This window comes from Clarias gariepinus, chromosome 27 (genome assembly GCF_024256425.1).
Source record: "Clarias gariepinus isolate MV-2021 ecotype Netherlands chromosome 27, CGAR_prim_01v2, whole genome shotgun sequence".
NCBI lineage: Eukaryota > Metazoa > Chordata > Actinopteri > Siluriformes > Clariidae > Clarias > Clarias gariepinus.
The window spans coordinates 16274017-16292056 of NC_071126.1; the positions used below are offsets into that span (position 1 = coordinate 16274017).

At 36.1% G+C, this 18040-nt stretch overlaps 1 protein-coding gene across 2 annotated transcripts in view; it reads right to left on the bottom strand.

Moving 5' to 3' along the window:
• The window catches only part of trdn (triadin), a 65502-nt gene extending 48709 nt beyond the window's left edge, over positions 1 to 16793 (bottom strand). For both annotated transcript variants that reach the window (XM_053488499.1, XM_053488498.1), the window contains exons 1-2: positions 16409 to 16793; positions 12083 to 12295 (exon numbers count right to left, since the gene is read on the bottom strand). In XM_053488499.1, the coding sequence (XP_053344474.1) occupies positions 12083 to 12295; positions 16409 to 16415 (220 nt within the window). In that variant the 5' untranslated portion in view covers positions 16416 to 16793. The remainder of the gene's footprint in view (positions 1 to 12082; positions 12296 to 16408) is intronic.
• Between the last annotated feature and the right edge of the window lie 1247 nt (positions 16794 to 18040).

Genomic DNA, 18040 nt, shown 5'->3' on the forward strand with positions numbered 1-18040 from the left:
GCAGAACTGGCTAGTGAGTGGGGGAATTGGCCAAGTCTAAATTTAGTTTTAGATATTCACTATATTTCGCGTAATGTGTGTGATGAAAAGTGGTGTAATAAAAAAAAAAAACATAGCTGTGTTGTTACATTGAAGACCATATACTGTACTGTGGTGTTGTCACTCTTTGTTGTTTGCACATTTGCAGGTGCACTTTACTGTATGTTGTCCTTTTTCTGTATAGAATTTAGATAGTTTCTGTTAATTTATAATGTTAATCTGTTTTGTCTCAGCTAGTCAACTAATTGGTTTTTAGTTAGTTAGCTAGTTAGTTTTTTGTTAATTTATGTTGTAAATTTATGTTGTATGTAGCACCTTGGTCCTGGTGGACTGTTTCGTTTAGTTTTCATTTCATCGTGTACTAAACTGTATATGGTTGAAATGACAATAAAAGCCTAATTGACTGGAGTGACTTGACTTGCAGTGCAGTAAACTACTGTAATTAGTAATATGTTACAAACTATGCTAACTATTTTAAGAAAAACTAATAGTAACATTTTACATGCTTTAACCAATTCTAAAACTAACATATTAGAACAATTAGCGTGTAAATGTTTTGTTTAAAAGGCTGCTTTATATACATTTAATTGCCAGTTCATTAAAACCTATAATGTACGTTCTGATTGTTGCTATTTCACCAGGTACAGTACTGATCTGTTGATATGTTGCAATGTAGAATGTATTAGCTACCACTTGTATCAGTGGAAAGTGGCTCCATATATTATTTAGTTAATATTATGGTGCATTCTTAGCGCAGCGGTGACTACGGTGTTTTAATTCCCAGTAACACAGCTTTGCTGTGCTGAGAATGATCTCTTGTAAAATATAACTGCATAACTGTTGAGCGGTGATCGTTTGGTGGTCTACTACCACTGTGGGGAAAGTCTTACAAACTGTAGGTACAATATGCAGTAGATAAAACTTGCAGCCTGGGCTCTGATTTACTGAACAAACCCAGGCCTAAAAAACAAAAATATCTAAATACTGTTTATTAAAAGTGAGCAAAATTGGGGAATTGATTACTGTATAAATGTTTTAAAAAAACATGATGGAGTTAAAATAGATAGATTTATTTTCCACCTAAAATATGATTTACTAAACATAAAACGAAGATTTACACGCTAATTACCAAATCTAAGAAGATGTATAAAATTTTTCTGATAGGCATGTGCTAAATTTGTTTTGTGACTGTCTAATCCATAGAAATAAAGATAAAATCATATTACAGTTACATTATTCACTAGGTTATAATAATTAAAAACTTCATGACAGTCATCCCTTACGTACTATAATTACCATAAAACGATAACAAAATATTCATATCAACTATATAACAGTTTAAAAGGTTGTCATTTACTGTAGCATATTATATTTACAGTATATTACATTTGTTAAAGGTTGTGCTGCCTTTCAGAGTTTTTTCATATTTTTTTTTTGGACACATGCTGATTTTTTTTATCTTTGCTTTTTCAGGACTTATATAGAGCTCTAAACTCACCAGAGTTATCAAGAATACAAATAGCACATGGAAAAACTTTAGACGGTTAAACTGTAAAATATGTTTACATTATCTTTGCTAATTGATACACAAAATGATCTCTCGCTCTTTCTCTCTCTGTTATTTATCTCATTGTCTCACTTCACACTCAGATTAGTGCATGTTATTTAAGATCTTAGCAAACCAGGGCCTCAGGGTATGTTGGTACTTTAAAGTTCAGTCCAATTTCTGCCAGCCCTGCCCAAAACCTGTTAATACTTTGTTAGTTTAAAAAATACCAATTGTTCCCCAAAAATAAGTATGACATGCCTGCGATCTATTTATTTAATTAAGATATTAGTTGGTAAAAAAAAAAAAAAAAATCAATTATTCAATTATTAGGTTATGGTTTAATTAATATAATTTCTATGCGTAGTATACAGTTTTACTTAGTTAGTTTAAAGCGTAAATGTGTAAGATGGCTTGCCTCTAAGGCCGCCTGCCTCCTTGAAGGCTTTCCTGGCACGCGCCGCCTGAGGTCCTGTTCAGACGAGACACAAAGCAGAGGAGTGGCAGAGCAGCACGTACACTGACACACAGGTGCAGAGAGCATGCAGAGTGAAACGGGGCAGGCGTGTAACAGCATACATGTGGGGAAAGAATCGCATGCACAAGTGATGCACTGAGAAATGCAGTGGACACAGCAAAGAGAGACATGGAGGCAAATGCAGTGTGGTGTTTGCATGTAAAAAAAAAGAGTCTGTTTTGTTTAATTTACATATTTATATATATCGTTTAGTTTTTTTGTTTTTTTAGTTTGAAGATGTTTTAGGACCCTTTTTTGTCTGACGGACAATTTGAACCTTAATGGGGAACAAATATCTTTAATAATTTCTATGAAGCCAGAATTCATGTTATTATACCTATATTTTATTATTCTTTGTGAGTTGTAATTGGTAATAATTCCTTATCAGCTATTATAATGCCTCATAAAACTTTAAGAATAGGCTCGAAATACTTCCTGTTTAATTTATGATCATAATTTTTCACCATTCATTATAAAGCTGTGTCATGTACTGCACAACCTCACATGGCAATGGCCTGTGCAAAATCAGAAAGAAACTGAAATATTTATAATGAATCATAAACTATTATAAATATTTAAAGGCATCACTGGAGTGCTTTAAGGTAAACGCATCATATTCTAAGTATATACAGTACCTACAGTACAGTATAACAGCTGTTTTAACTATACAGTATAATATAAATCATTTTGTATTTATATCCTTACGTAATATTATAAATTATTAAATTTCAGATTAAATATCAAATACAGATACGCCATTGAGGATTAAAAGCTTGGAAAATAAATAAATAAATAAATAAAGGCACATTACAATAAAAAATATAATTAAAAAAAAATGTCAGTATGAGTAATAATAAGGATATGTAGAGGTACAGAAGTGCGAAAAGTGCGAAAGATGTCTAGACTGAGAAATAGTTTTTATCCAACAGCCATCAAATAGGTCAAATACTTTTTGGCTTTGAAACCATCTTGAACTATTTCATATAACACAGGTCCTTCACTTAACTGCAATCAAACTACTCACAAGGTGTGTTTTTGCACAGATTTTAAATATGAATATAAATCTGTACTATTACATCCACTCATTCTTTATAACACTATCCTTTATATACAGTAATAAAACAATTATACCATTTTATGGGAAAAAATGAAGAAATCAGTTTACCCACGTTCCTTTTTTTTTATACTAATTAAGAAGCAATTTGTGTAGATTTTCATGTAGATGTGGCGAAAATTTCTGCGCTTTTAGATCAGCACTCTGGGACTGAATGCAATAGATTGTGGCATTACAAGTAAGTAGCGAGGAAATTGTCATACTTGTGTTACTTGAAGCACAAAATACTTTTTTAATAAGATATATTAGTGTTCCTTCACGATTACACAGAGGTCAGGTTTAATTTTATGGTTTCTTGACACATCATGGTCAGTTTATTTATTTTAAATAGATGTGCAAAGTCGGTTGCTTGATTAATTAATGTACTGTAAATTGACATGCACCTTTAAGCACATTAGTTCAACTTTATCAAGCAACCGGATGCGAATTTAGTCCCCGTATTGGTCTGTAATACGTTTTCAACAGACAATTAAATCGAATAATTTCACCTCTCACTGAATTCCTTTTCATAGTTCCCAATAGACAATTAAATTGCTTTCTTTTTTTTTATTTTGTGATAGTGTCCTCGAATTTATGGAGCACAATTTCATAAACTCGCATCCCCAAGTCAGAATTCAGTGCATTATTGTGAGATTTTCTCCAAGCAGAAATGCTAATGCGGCGCTGATGAATTCACTGACATTTGTTTGATTAACTTCTTAACCTACTTCATGAAAACCCATTATTGTTCCCAGAGCTGTCGCGCCCCAGCGTCACTCATCTCTCCCTGTCTGAGCCGAGTCGTGTCACGGTCTCGGCTGCTAACGCTCCGGTAAACAACAGATGTCAATCTGGAGCGGGAGGAGGAGAAGACAGAAAGTTGGAGGGCCAAGACGGTGCCGTGAACCCTTCAGACTGTATGTGCGATGAGACGGGAGAGTGCGGATGCCGGAGATGTGTAATGAGGGAATTTATTTGACTGAGTAGGACAGGCTGTTCTTAAACTGTGTCACCTGGCAACACATGCATAATGAGACACTACTGTATACTATGCCTCAACTTTTTGTTTTTTTTTTCCCCAGAAGTTTGCAGTTGAGATTAACTTTGGTTTCAAACCTGTTATTAATTCTACAGCTATTTGACCATTATGCATACTGTACTTTGAGATGCCATTCGAATAGGCATTTTGTCATTTGTATCATGTAACATTCTGAAATTATTAGTTCTGTTTTTATTTCTGCTAATGTGCCCTTTATTTAAATGTCACTGAGAAATTAAACTGCATTTGATTAGCAGGATATTTCTTGCCAGTCAAACACAGACATGCTGCAGTTTCCCTTCACTTACATTATGTAACTTTTATATAATTAAATCTATATTTCATTTTGCAGAAAATTAAATATACCCCTTAAAAGCTTTATTTTAATACAATAAGTAATGCTGTAATGAGTAATAAAAAAAAAATCACTAGGACAGATAATAAAATGGCGTGTTCTTGACTCAGCTCCATAAAAGCGCCATTGTTCATAGTGACTATACTATTGCATGATTGGTCTGTGGGTAAGGAACTATGTTTAAGAAGTATTATTATTATTATTATTATTATTATTATTATAGGACAAAAATCAATGACAGGCTGGTGAGATGTGGCCAGATGTGAAATAAATGCTACTACAGTACGTTCAATGTAATACCACCTCTAGCATAACTGCATGTAGTTTCCATTTACTAATGAATAGTATTATTTACTTTTATCTACATTTTGCGTAAGTAAAATAGTATAACAGGTCACCTTGAGTTGTGAGTATGTGCAGGCTTAAAAAAAATGCAATATGAAGTTTGTTTTAGGAATTTTTAGCAATTGCTATTTTTCCTAATCAGCCATTGGTGTCTCATTGGTACAGTAGTTTTTTTTGCCGACCATACGAAAGCCCCAGGTTTGATTCAATCTGTTTAGTGCTAAAACCCAAACCACTGGATGCAGTGCCATTCCCAAGCCCGGATATAATGGAAGGGTTGTGTCAGGAAGGGCACCTGGCATAAAACACGTGCCAAGCTTGAGTGTGGATCGGTTGGTCCGCTTTGGCGACCCCTGTTCGGGAATAGCCGAAAGACCAACGGAACAATTTTTACTAATCAATCACTTGCTAAACACTTGTCTTTTAACAGAGTATATTTTTTTAGAAAGAAAACTTAAGACCATGTTACTATAGCCTTTTGCAGCCTAGGGCCTAGAAGGAGCAAAATTGGCTGAGCTCTCTCAACAGGGTGGGATTGGAGGCGCTAATGGGAGGCACACGTGATAGTCTGTGGCCCTCCCGACTGAATGGTAGTAGTAGCTTAATGTGGGAGCCCCCTAGTGACTGGGAGGAATTGGATACGACTAAATTAGGGAGAAAATTTGGAAAAAATCCTAGAAAAAAAAAACATGTTACAAAGCTCTGATACTGGAGCCTCCTTTCAGAGAGGAGTCAAAAAGGGCATTTCTGGTAAAAAAAAAAAAAAAAAAAAAAAAAACTATGCCAAAAATCAAAATACAGTGCAGTTTGGATGATTTGCTCTGGTGACCCCAAATTGGAGTACCCAAAAGAACGACCACCAGTCATAGATTATGTGAAAAATTTATAAAATTAAACATTCACCTTACATGTCCTGATGGGTTAGCTTTTAATCTTACTACATTAAAAAGAAAGCTGTGATACTGTACGTATTTCTTCATAGCCTATACTCATATCAGAGCTGTGTTATTAAACTGTTATGGGATACTGGGCAAGAATAGCAGCGAGCATGACATTTGCTCTCCTAGTGGGAGCTCTGAGATGCTCTGAGGCACACGTTTCAGGCCACGGTAATGCAACAGCAGAACAAAAACACCTTTCAACTGCATCTTAAGAGAAGCACATAGAAGGAGTTTGTTCAGATTGCCGGAGTCCTCAACTTCATGGAGTTGTTAAGATGATGGGATACAGTGCTACCATGACGATGTGCTAAGATGCATAATGAATGAAAATTAAACCAAAACTCTGAGTACCAGGCAAAAAAAGATAACATTTTAACAGATTAAACTAAAGGTTAATAAAATGAATGGATATTTATACTGTACAGTAGGTGGTGTTCATGAAACTACAGGATATTTATATAACCCTTTCAAGACAATTGACATGCACATATTAACATTTATAAACCTTTATTGCAGCATAACACGAGAGAGATTTTGCAGAGAGATGCAGAGAGTTTAAGACTGTAATCCAACCATACTGTATGTTGACAGAGGATTTGGCGCTACGTGATTTTATTTCAACTTGATAAATGCTTATGAATGTTTATAAGCATTTAAGTCATTTGTCATACAGAATCTATGTGTTATAAGACGGTATTCCTACAGTAGGTGTTAAATGGTATGCTATTCCTATACCAACAGACATTTGTTTCTGTATTGTCATGAAGGGCTTGTGTTATGAAGCCTTATGAATATGAACACCACCAAATTGTGATATGTAATCATTTTCTTGGACCTATACGAACAGATTTGTTTATGCAGGATTATTTAATTTTTGACACAAAGGAAATATGTAGATGTTATATTTCCCTACAGTATAGACACTGCTTTTGTTTATTACTAAATTATTTCATAATTAGTTTAAGTAATTTAAGTATGTTCAGTATGTTTATGGTTGTTTATGTCAGTTGTCGCAAAAGACATACATAGGTGTTTTATAGTTTTACAAACACCCCCTTTAGATGCTTTTAAAATCACCTGTGGTATATTTCACAAAACTACGCAAAAATACAAAGGGCATTCAAGTCAAACTGGGACTTGTGATAAAACCTCTTGTGAATGTGGTCATAAAACCAGTTGACATTTACAGAAGACTTTAATTACAGTACGGTGATTAGACTCTCAGCCGTATTAAAGCATTTGAACGGTGCAAACGTTTTACAGAAGGCCATGAATGACGATCATGGCTAAGGTGGCTCAAGGCCCACTGCCCTGAATATTCAATAAGTGGAACACCTGATCCTTGAAAATTGATGCCAACTTGTGGAATCATGCATCTGTTTGTGGGAACTGTACACACAATCATTCACCAACAACCCCTGTATAGTCTTAACCTCACTCCGAGCCATTTTCACCTGTTTGGGCCATTAAAGGAGTTCCTGGGAGGCCAGCGTTGCAGACATGAAGCAGGCAGTCCAATTGTGGCTGCGGCATCCTGAGAAAACTCTCTACCTTGTTGGTGTCCAAGCACTAGTGTACACTGGGATAAGTGCATTATTATAGCAGTGATTGTATAGAGAAATAATGGATTTTTTTTTTTATTATTCTCATAACTGTGAATCTTTTATTTTGCACAATCAAAAGTCCTGGTTTGACTTGAACACCCATATGTGTACAGTATATAGGTTTATGTCAGGGAATAGCTTGGAAAAAAGTGTTATGAATGTGCCAAAGTAATAAATTTCTCAGTGACATTATATACAGCATGTTCTTAGAACGGTTTCTTAACTTTTTTTTTTATGTTATTATCAATAATAACAACTGTAGCTTTTTTATTTACTTGTAAATTCATTTTTTATTTATTTAAAAATGTACATAAATTAACTCTCGCTTGTTTACATTCATCTATCCATCTTTTCTAATTTGCCCTGTTTATGCTTCATGCCGGATGTCTGTGAGTCATTTTATATGTACAGTACATGTACAGTACAGTACAGTATTTGTACTTGACGGATCATCGATAGCCGCAGAGTAAAGCCTCTGAAAAAGCAAAGTCTATGTTGGATGGATCAAAGTTTATCTTTTTTTCCCACTGGTTCAGTGTATTACAGCTCATAAGTGTGTTTCTTCTGAGATGACCACTTAGACTTTTTCGATCAGTGCTCACTAGTGCACTGAGGGGTAAAATGATGTCTCGCTTCTCCTGACAAGAACTAGAGGATCTGCAACATATGAGACTGCATTAAGATTTATTTGATTTGTTTTCTTTATTTTTTTTTTCCCCAAGATGCTGAGTGAATGATTGCATATTAAATATAGCTCTTTAACATTTGAGCTTTGAGCAACAGTGCTTTTGAAGTGTAATTATTGATTTTAGAAATTACAGGCACTCGGCAGGGACTTATTGCCACATCCCCTGTATGGTCCTGACTTCGCTCCAACCCAATTCCTTGCAGGAGTTCCTGGGAGGCCAGGGTTTCAGCTATGAAGTAAACTAGGCCAGGGCTCAGCAACCTGCAGCCCTGGAACCTCATTTGGCTCTTTCATCCCTCTGCTGCGGATCCGTGCGGCTTTGGAGTATTTCACTGACATTTTTAATTACATTTTAGTCCTCTATTTTTTTTACATGTAATTCTAAATTTATGGTGATCTTGTAACATGTTTAATTACTTGTTGAATTTTTTTGTCATTCAAAATATGCGTCACAAGCGCCGATGTGCGACACCCGCCGGCCCACAGGTTTATTGAGCTTTTTTTGCACGCTCCAGTACACGTGATAAAAGGATGATGACACACAAAAGCAGACGGCATTTTTAGTTTGCTGGAGGTGGATGATTTAAGTTCGGCTTTTTATTTCATAAATACGAGGAGGACTCAAATAGACATCTAGTATTTTATTTGAAAGTAACCTTCAGCCCAGCGTCTTTTTTTTTCTCTTTTTTTTTGGAGTTGTTTTTGGAGAATGTTTTTTTTTTTTGCATGCAGAAATAAAATTTTAATTTCTCTGTAGCAGTGAATACATAAATGCAACACACTATGGTTTTTTTATATACTTAGCATAAAGTGGGAAAAAAAACGGGTCCAAGTGGCTCTTTGTGTGTTTAAGGTCGCCGACCCTTGGACTAGGCATACTGAGCAAACGTTCCACTGTGAGACACTGGGATAAGTGCATTAATGTGGTAGGCGATTATGTAAAGGTCATTTTTGTACTCTAGTAACTGTGTTCTGTTATTCTGCGTAATCAAAAATCCTGATTTGACTTGAAAGCTTGAAAGCGTTAACTTGACCAATTATTGAGATCAATGCAGCATTAATGAGTGACTCTTTTTTCTTTAAATTAACCCTATCTTAAGGAGTTATTAAATGCGTTCATATTGAATTTTAGTCAGTATAAAGGAGACATGCTGTATAGGTTTATGTAGATTTTACAGAGGTCAGCTGTCCATAAAGCTCTCGGTTCAACAGTGATATTTAGAGTTTTATTTGGCTATGCTTCTCAAATTTCCATCAAGTGATAAATGAATATTAAGGTTGATATATGGATTTTAAAATGCATATGTACATATGTAAATAAACACATTTTTAGCATTTGGAAGTTATTTTGAGTATTTACTGAAGGAAAGAAAAAAGTTAATAAAAAAGCAAATTTGGACACTATGTGTCAGATTAGTTGACTGCTATGGGTTTATTGTGAGATTAAATGTAAGATTTAACATTGTCCTGCTTGTGACACTATTTCTAAATTGCTTTAAACAGTAAAACTTGTTTTTATGCAATAACATTCGGAATTTTTGTTTTTACAATACAATAACAAATCATGTTGCGTCAAATGATAAAACTGTGCAAACTGTGTAGTATGCACTGGTATGATTGCATCGGTAAATAATACTGTAAGTATGGAAGCAGTTGTTGTAAAGGCGTCATTGAGAATGTGCTAGAAAGATGGTCAGAACCTTGTTGTAAAACAAGAAAGAAAGAAAGAAAGAAACAGAAAGAGTGGTGGGACATTCATGTGACACTATGCCGTTTATTTATTGCAGTGCAAAATGCTAATGTGTTGCGCATCATGCCATCATGCATGAGCTCTAAAAACAGCGCCGACTGACAGGAGAGATGACTTGAATGTAATAAAATGATTAACTATAGAATATCAAGTGGACTACAGTACATTACACATGCGCACTTAAAGCAGGAATACTTGTTTCGTTTATTATAGAAACCTTTTTTTTTTTAAACAAAGTACGAATAGTGTATCGATTATTAAAAACTGTAATAATCAGTGTAAGCATTGGAGATGGTGATCAGGATGCACTGCTCAAAGGCATGGTCTCACAATGAATAAAAATGACGGGGGTAGAAAGGAAGAGCAGGAAAGGCAGCTCTAATGAAAGGTGAGGCGACTATCAGTTAATGTGCATCTTCAAATCCACCACAGCATGAAATGATGGTGACAGTTGCTCTCGGTATGCATGCATGCACACGCACGCAGACACACACACATACAAAGTCAAATATACACAGAAATTGAATTATGCAGAGAGAGAAAGAGAGAAAGCTAGATACACACACACACACACACACACACATATTCACGCTCAGGCAAATATCACTTCACTGCAGGCAGAGAGTCTTTACCAGGTGGCAAACAGGGGTCGTCACAGTATAATGTATAGGCTTTTTTATTGGATGGCAACAGGATGACACATGGTGGATGGACAGGGTGGAAAAAGGAGGAAACTTATTAGAAATGGATGAGTGAAAGTGATTCTCTTTGGGAGTATCCCTGTAGCACCATTTGGGCTACTGGGATTGAATGAATTGTGGGTTAGTCCCAACTAGATCAATGATCAATGGGGTCCAAATATAAAAAGGTCTTAACATTTAAAATATGTTTATATATATATATATATTTTTTTTTTTTTAATGCAAGACTTTAGACCTTTTTTTTATTCTTGAAAAAATGGAATGACACATGAGTGAAATATGGGAACGAAATTAAATCTAGGCAATAACAATTTTCACAATTTCCGCCATTTACTGTACAAATGGCTCGAAATTGCCATCACTGGACATCAGTGACTGGAAATCATTAATCTAAACTAATAACCATAGGTAATATTCATCCATCATAAACCTGGCATCATTTTGCTTAATGTAAATCTAATCTCAGATAATCAGATGATGAGAAAAAAAAACAAAAAAAAAACGCCCAAATGAGAGATGAGTTTACGCAGGGCATGTGCCGATCTCTGATTACTGTCGACTAAAAGTGAACATGGCTGCCGCTGATAGTTGCAAGCTAGTGCAACACTTTATCTGTCTTTATCACTGTCAGCGCTATCAGGACCAATAAAGCTTTCTCCTGACTCCCAAGGTCTACGTGCGGCGGCATCCAGGATAAACTTCCAGCAAGCAAACAGCCATCAGGGCTGTATCACATTCTCTATACTCTCTCAGAATTCCTATCTAAGCCTCACATTACCGGAGCTCCCTAAGCAGATTTACCCCAAGCGTAAATGTAATGATGTTACTGCCTTCTATTTGCATTCTTCCGATTGGTGTACTGTATTCATCTTCAGAGACAAATCCACAACAATCTCCTCAAAGCTGCTCACCTTTCCAAGAAATCATGCCAACACCGCCCATTCTATGTACTGTAGAGGATGATCTCGTGCAAAATTCATACGAATACTAATCAACTGGAGATTCAAATGAAGTTACTTGGAAAGCTATTCCATAGATTGATGTAATTATTTTCTACCTAACAAAGGTACACTCAAAGGTTACACCTAAAACATTAACTATTGTTGGGTTGTCCATCTAGAAAAACCTCTATGTGGTCTATGTAAGGTTCTACCTGGAAATGTTGGAAACTTCCTGTGCAAGTGCAAGAATAAATGTCCAGTTACATACAGTAAAACTCCACGCTAACCACAAGCCTCGACCAATTTCATTGGTCAAGGTTACACTTCTGCTTTTAGACCCCACTAAATTTTCCATGAAACGTTATCAATATAAGTTTACAAAGACATCCATTGTTGGCTGGGTAATAATTAAACTTGTATGAACAAAATTGTCTACATTTGTATGAATTTGCACAGAAGAGTCAGGACGGCAAGGCCTACATTTATACCAACATAGTTGAAAAGAACGAAGAGCTCCACCTACCTTCCAGGCTCTTCGTGTCTACAAGGTCAAAAACAATAATGGCGACTGCAGACCAGGTGATGATGAGGGCCAGGACCAGTATCCAGGCCACGGGGGAGCTGAAGGTGCTGTACAGATCATCCGTCATTGTGCGTTTGGACACTCGTGTGGCTGGAGAACTCGTTTCACCTCCTTTGCTCTCAAGGACAGTGGTGGTGGTCGTAGAGGTCCGTGCTAGAGAGAAAAGCACACAGGTCTTAAGGGGTAAGCTAGGTTTACACAATGTGATTTTGGGGGGATAGAGATAACAGAAAATCATACATCTTGAAAGAATGAAAACAAAAATTTGACCACTGCTGCAAGGCGATTCTTGAAACTACTATCAGAAGTATGAAGAAAAAGATGAAGATGAGAATCAGGATGAGCCCAAACTTACAGAACAGCCATATCAGTAATGGAGAAACATAATCAAACCATGAAAATATTCAGTTAGCTATAAATATCCCATTTATGTTTAAGCAAGCTCATATTCTACATCATCTGGGTTCACACATAGTGATGATGTAACCAAAACGCGGCCATTTCATTTAATGGCGGGTCCATCGTCTGGTAAAGAAATCCATTTTAATTGGGATCCTCCCATGCAGTGTGACAAGTAAGACTTTTAAAAGACATATACTTTGAGACAGGATATTTGTTCTTTCTCTTTATCCACTGCCTTGGATTGACAGAATACACAAACAACAACAAATATATAGGACAGCACTCAAGTATCAGTCACCAGTTATTGTTAAAAGATTTCCAAGGCCACTGAAAAGAAACATGCTGCCTTTGTATATGGGTTCGGAAGATGTATTGACGTGGCTTATTCTGTCAAAAGGCCAGTTTTAAATGGATATAAATCTGAGGCACAAAGCAGGCTGAATTGCCACTCAGTGATTCCTTACACACTCCACACATGACATTTGTAAACACAGTTCCTTTTACAGGGCACCTTATTGATTTGGTCCAATAGGATCTAATTTTAGTCTGAATCATGGATTGATTCTCAGATGAGCCATTGTGATTCTGCGTAGGTTTTTCTCCGGCGTGATATGTGGCTCATCTGTTTTTTTTTGCGTCTAGGAGAAGATAAAGTCAGCCTACCGTGCCTTTCAGACTGTCTCTGCTTTAACTAAAATGTTATGTATGTGTGTGTGTGTGTGTGTGTGAGTGAGTGTGTGCGTTGAGCTCAGCCCACCTGTCGCAGCCCTTCACAGTACACTGTGTTGTCACTTTAGGGAATTAGACAAGCACTCGCCAGTTGCTGACTCAAGAAAGTCTTTTGCTGAGCTTCCACTGTGCTCACTTTGCTAAAAAACAACAGATTGCCTCCAGGGACTATTAGGTGCTGGCGTGTGGGATCAAAAATGCTGTCCACAGGTCAAGTGGTTGTGCTGTACTGGAAGCTAGAGTCAGTAATTTCGGTTACCTGAGGTGTAGTGGAGTTTGAAGTGAATTGCAACCATGGACAAAACAGAACAGGTCACTGTTCCAGTTAATAGCCCTTAAAACTCAAGCGGCACAGACCTACACAGCATACTGTATGTCAATGACTATAATATATATATATATATATATATATATATATATATATATATATATATATACACTGTACAGTATATGTGTGTGTGTTTATACGGTAGTTTTGACAATGTGTGTTAACAGCGAGCCTTCAGGGAATCAAACTGTGCATTTGTGTTTTCAAATACTGTATGTCAGTTAGAACAAAAGTTATTATTACTGTTAAAACATGTAATGTGGGAATGATGTCGCAAAAACAAAAAACTTCTGAAAAAGAGCATCTTATAATTATTCTTATTTTTTTGTCATAAATACAACTGAAAACAAATATAAAAGCATATGATCATGTGTATTTGTGCTATTTCTTTGCCTATTAACTTTTTTTTCTTTTAGGCATTTGCCAGACGCTCTTATCCAGAGCGACTTACATTTTTTTTATTCCATTATATATCTGAGGGTTAAGGGCCTTGCTCAAGGGCCCAACAGTGGCAACTTGGTGGTTGTGGGGTTTGAACCTGGGATCTTCCGTACCGTAGTCCAATGCCTTAACCACTGAGCTACCCCTGGCCTAAAATGAGCTTTTGCTCAGTCATGTTTGTATAGTAAAATTCAGGTCATCATATTTCCCAGGTTCTGCTAAAAAAAAGTCACGCTATACTGCACAATCCTAAACCCTATATATGTTTATTAAAAAAATAATAATCAGCAAAACAAAAAATGGCTAAAATGCTCTGAGTTTTAGAGGCTACAACAAATGCGTTCCAGCTATGAAAACCAGATTCTAGTGCAAGATGTTCTCCTTCTGTAATCCAAGCGGAACTCATACATATCCAAACAACCCTTGAAGAAATATTTTGTGTATCAGGATGATTGGACAGATTGGGAGAACGTTGGCAAATAAAACACAATTTTGATAAAGGGGTTTATGAAAGTGTTCTTTGCAGGGTAGTTGCTCAAACAGGAAAACTCTCAGTGGTATTGGGATCTACAATGTTTAAATGTTTCTTAAAATGAGGTACTAGAGAACTCTTTAATGTTCTATTCAAAAGAATTTCATTTTAGAATGTCATGCTTTACCAGAAATTATTGTTTGTAGCATACAGTAAGCTGAAATAGAGCTGTATGGTGAGTGAGTTGTGGAAAGAGGGGAAAGCAGCTGCCTGCCAAAACCCACATACATAACCAGTCACAAAAACGTTCAGCAAGAAAACATATCTAATAACGTGATTTCATCTTAACACTTTATCTCCTTAGTAATTGCTTCTAAATTGTTCTGCACTGCCTCTGAACCATCTGTGTTGTTCTGTTCAGAGCTACAAAGGTAGCTACAGTAGCTTCTAATACTGCTGAAACATAAAATCCCTCTCTAACCCTTAATCAAGGGTACTTTGTACATCCTACATAGTGCACTAGCTTTCCATTTTATGCTATTTGGGACTTAACCCCTGCAGACATTCTAAAGATGAATAAGTGGAAATAAAGTAAATATTGTGCATTTCTCAGGCGTGTCCACCACCTCTATAGTTTATTTTGTACACCTTTTTGGCTACATAGTACCGGTAAAAATAAAAAAATAGGTTCACCCCTTTTTAGTACACTAGCTGTCGTTCACCTGCTCCACATTAGTTCCACCAGTCGCGTAAGGATATCTGTTGGCGAAGCAAAATAACGGTTTAAAAAAACAAAGAAATCATAATCTGTTGATGTTGATGCGATATCACACTCGAAGCTGTGCTGTTGTACTGAATATCAGCACGGTCATGATGCCTTTGTACCCTCATGGCTACAGCTGTATATTCAGTACTCGCTCTTGCGTGATTAACTGATGAACAAGGATCAACCATTTAATTCAAGAAAATGTAGCTGTAAGGTCGACTAATTTCTAATATCTAGTTGAAATGACGACATGCTTATCTCAGTCAAAATTTCTGAATTTTAATCCAAAATGTGATGAATTTACTACTTACTAAGTCCAGTACTGAGATTCGCTAAGTTCAGGAAATAACCAAAGTTCTTGTCCTTGTGTTGAGACTTGTGCTACCTAACATTAATCTTGAACGGTTGTAGGAAAAAAGTCACCATAAAGAAAGAAATAATACCATTATTATTCCCTGAAATACTAACATTTTAAATAGGGCTTATTTACAACCGTCTGACTGACAGCTTCCACTGTTAAATCAGAATATCAAATTCAGTTTTAAGTCTCCACAACAATAAGCTATTTCACGCAAGGCTGAAATCCATTTAGTAGTCTTTCATCATAATAATAATTGCTTTTGAAAATAACTTCATCACCAGTCAGGGAAAATAGCTTTTGGGAAGTTTAAAGAAAAAAAAAAAACTTATTTTGACAAAGCTGTCCCTAAGCGGAGAGGATTTTTTTTTTCATAGAACTTAAAAAACCTTTTGCAGTCTCTTAAAATGAATTAATTTATTTTTAAAGCACATTACATTTACTGTCCTATATCACCTATCCACAGAAAAATACAATTTGGTTAAACCGAATTAAGTAGGTTTATTTCCTCTCAGACAGATTGTGCCATAGAGTAATTCAATTGTTAGCTATATCTGAAACAATCCTTTATGAGCTGCATGTTGCAAAAGTGCATAACAGACAGCTGATCTGATATGTGATATGGAGTATTTTTAGCAGCCCTCAATCATGAAATTCCTTCACAAAAGCAGTCGTTGAAATGGCAGCACTTGTCCTAGCTCTCTCCATAATGCTGATAAACATGATCTCATACCTTTAATGCACAAGAGAAACATGACAATTGACTGTACCTTCCATCTCTGAAGTTGTATGGTGAAATCCCAATCTTAAGAGGTTTAATCAGAAGTAGTTTTCCAATGGAAAGTAAAGACTGTCTCTTCTATAAGTGTCCCAATAAGATAGTGGTGTTCCTGCCAAGGACCGGACCTCTTGTAAAGCCTCAGGCGATAAAGCCGGTCATTTCAAGTGATCCAATTAATTAATGGAAGAAAAAAAAAAAGCCTTCTTTGGGCCCAGACCTTCCAGAACAGCTTGTGAATAGACCAAAGCGGTAAAAAAAAAAAAAAAATGGATGGAAGCCACTAAATGAGCTAATCCAAACCCTAGGTTGCACCTAACATTGGTCTTGGGTGCTGTTCAGGAAGCATAGGCCACAGAGGGAGGGCCGAAATGCAACCTTATCCATGAAGCAGTTTGAAGAGTTTATTCTTAGATCCCACAGCACGAGGAGTATTCTGCTTCGCCTTTTTAGGTCAGAGGCGTGACCTGTAAACCGCATCTCCCAGCTATTAGCAGAAACACTGGCAAAGGGGTCAGCACCAACAAACACAAGGTTTTACTGTTCCAGAGTCATAGCCTCTGTTTAAAGAGTTCCTTATAATAAGATTGGTGGTTTAAAAGATTCTATATACTGTCCTATACACAGTCCCACAAAGGTCACTATAGAGATAGAGATAACACCACCCTCCCAAACATACACATTCATGTTTTGCTTTTTTTAATTTGATACTTGTGCTTCCATTCATGTTCTCCACATGTTTTCCCCCACCATCACTCAAAACAACATGGCAGTAGAATTGTGGAACTGTACTCTGAATGGCTCAGGATTGGAAAATAGCATCAAGCTAAAGGGTGGTACAAAAATAAAAAACAAAAAAAATTGTAGGCTTTTTGTTTTTGTGAGAGTTCCAAGCGCATGACATGCATTTATGTATCAGCTTCTCTAGGGATCTCTACAAAAACTCATGTGGTCTTAATTGGCCAGTTAAATCCCAGATCCAGCTTCATACAGAATTCCTCCCACACTATAACCAATGCCTGGCTTCTGTTCAAGACACACTATGCTTAACAGCTTAGCAATGACTTCATGTGATGGTGAAATTCTAAATCTAACTCCTTCTGCTGCTAAAATCTATAATTCTATGTCATCTTCAAGCCTCCTTCACGTAAGCCAAATATATGAACTAAAATGTAAAAGTTTATCAGTGCAGAAGAAATAGTTGAGCGGAATTTGTGTTAAACTATTTAAAAATATTAAATGACAATTTCAAAGACTTTTTCATGACATATACAGTAATTATATAGTGTGTGTAAAATACAAATGTTTTGCTCAGTGATTGTGGTAAAATAATGTTCGTTAAAATACCATATACTCATCCTTATAATCCCTCCATATTGAACCCGATCGGTTGACAGATAATCATACATCTATAGTAATAACCACTGTTACTAGGATTATCCATCTGAAATGCATGAACGTGTCAAGCAACAATTACATTTTATTTTGAACATTCACTAAACCTTTCCCCAAAATTGATTACTGGCTATTCTGCTCTACATATTTTCCTGCCTTGGTATCATTAGTAATATAAATGTTGTTCTAGTCACTAATCCATTCACTGTAGCATACATACAAACAAATA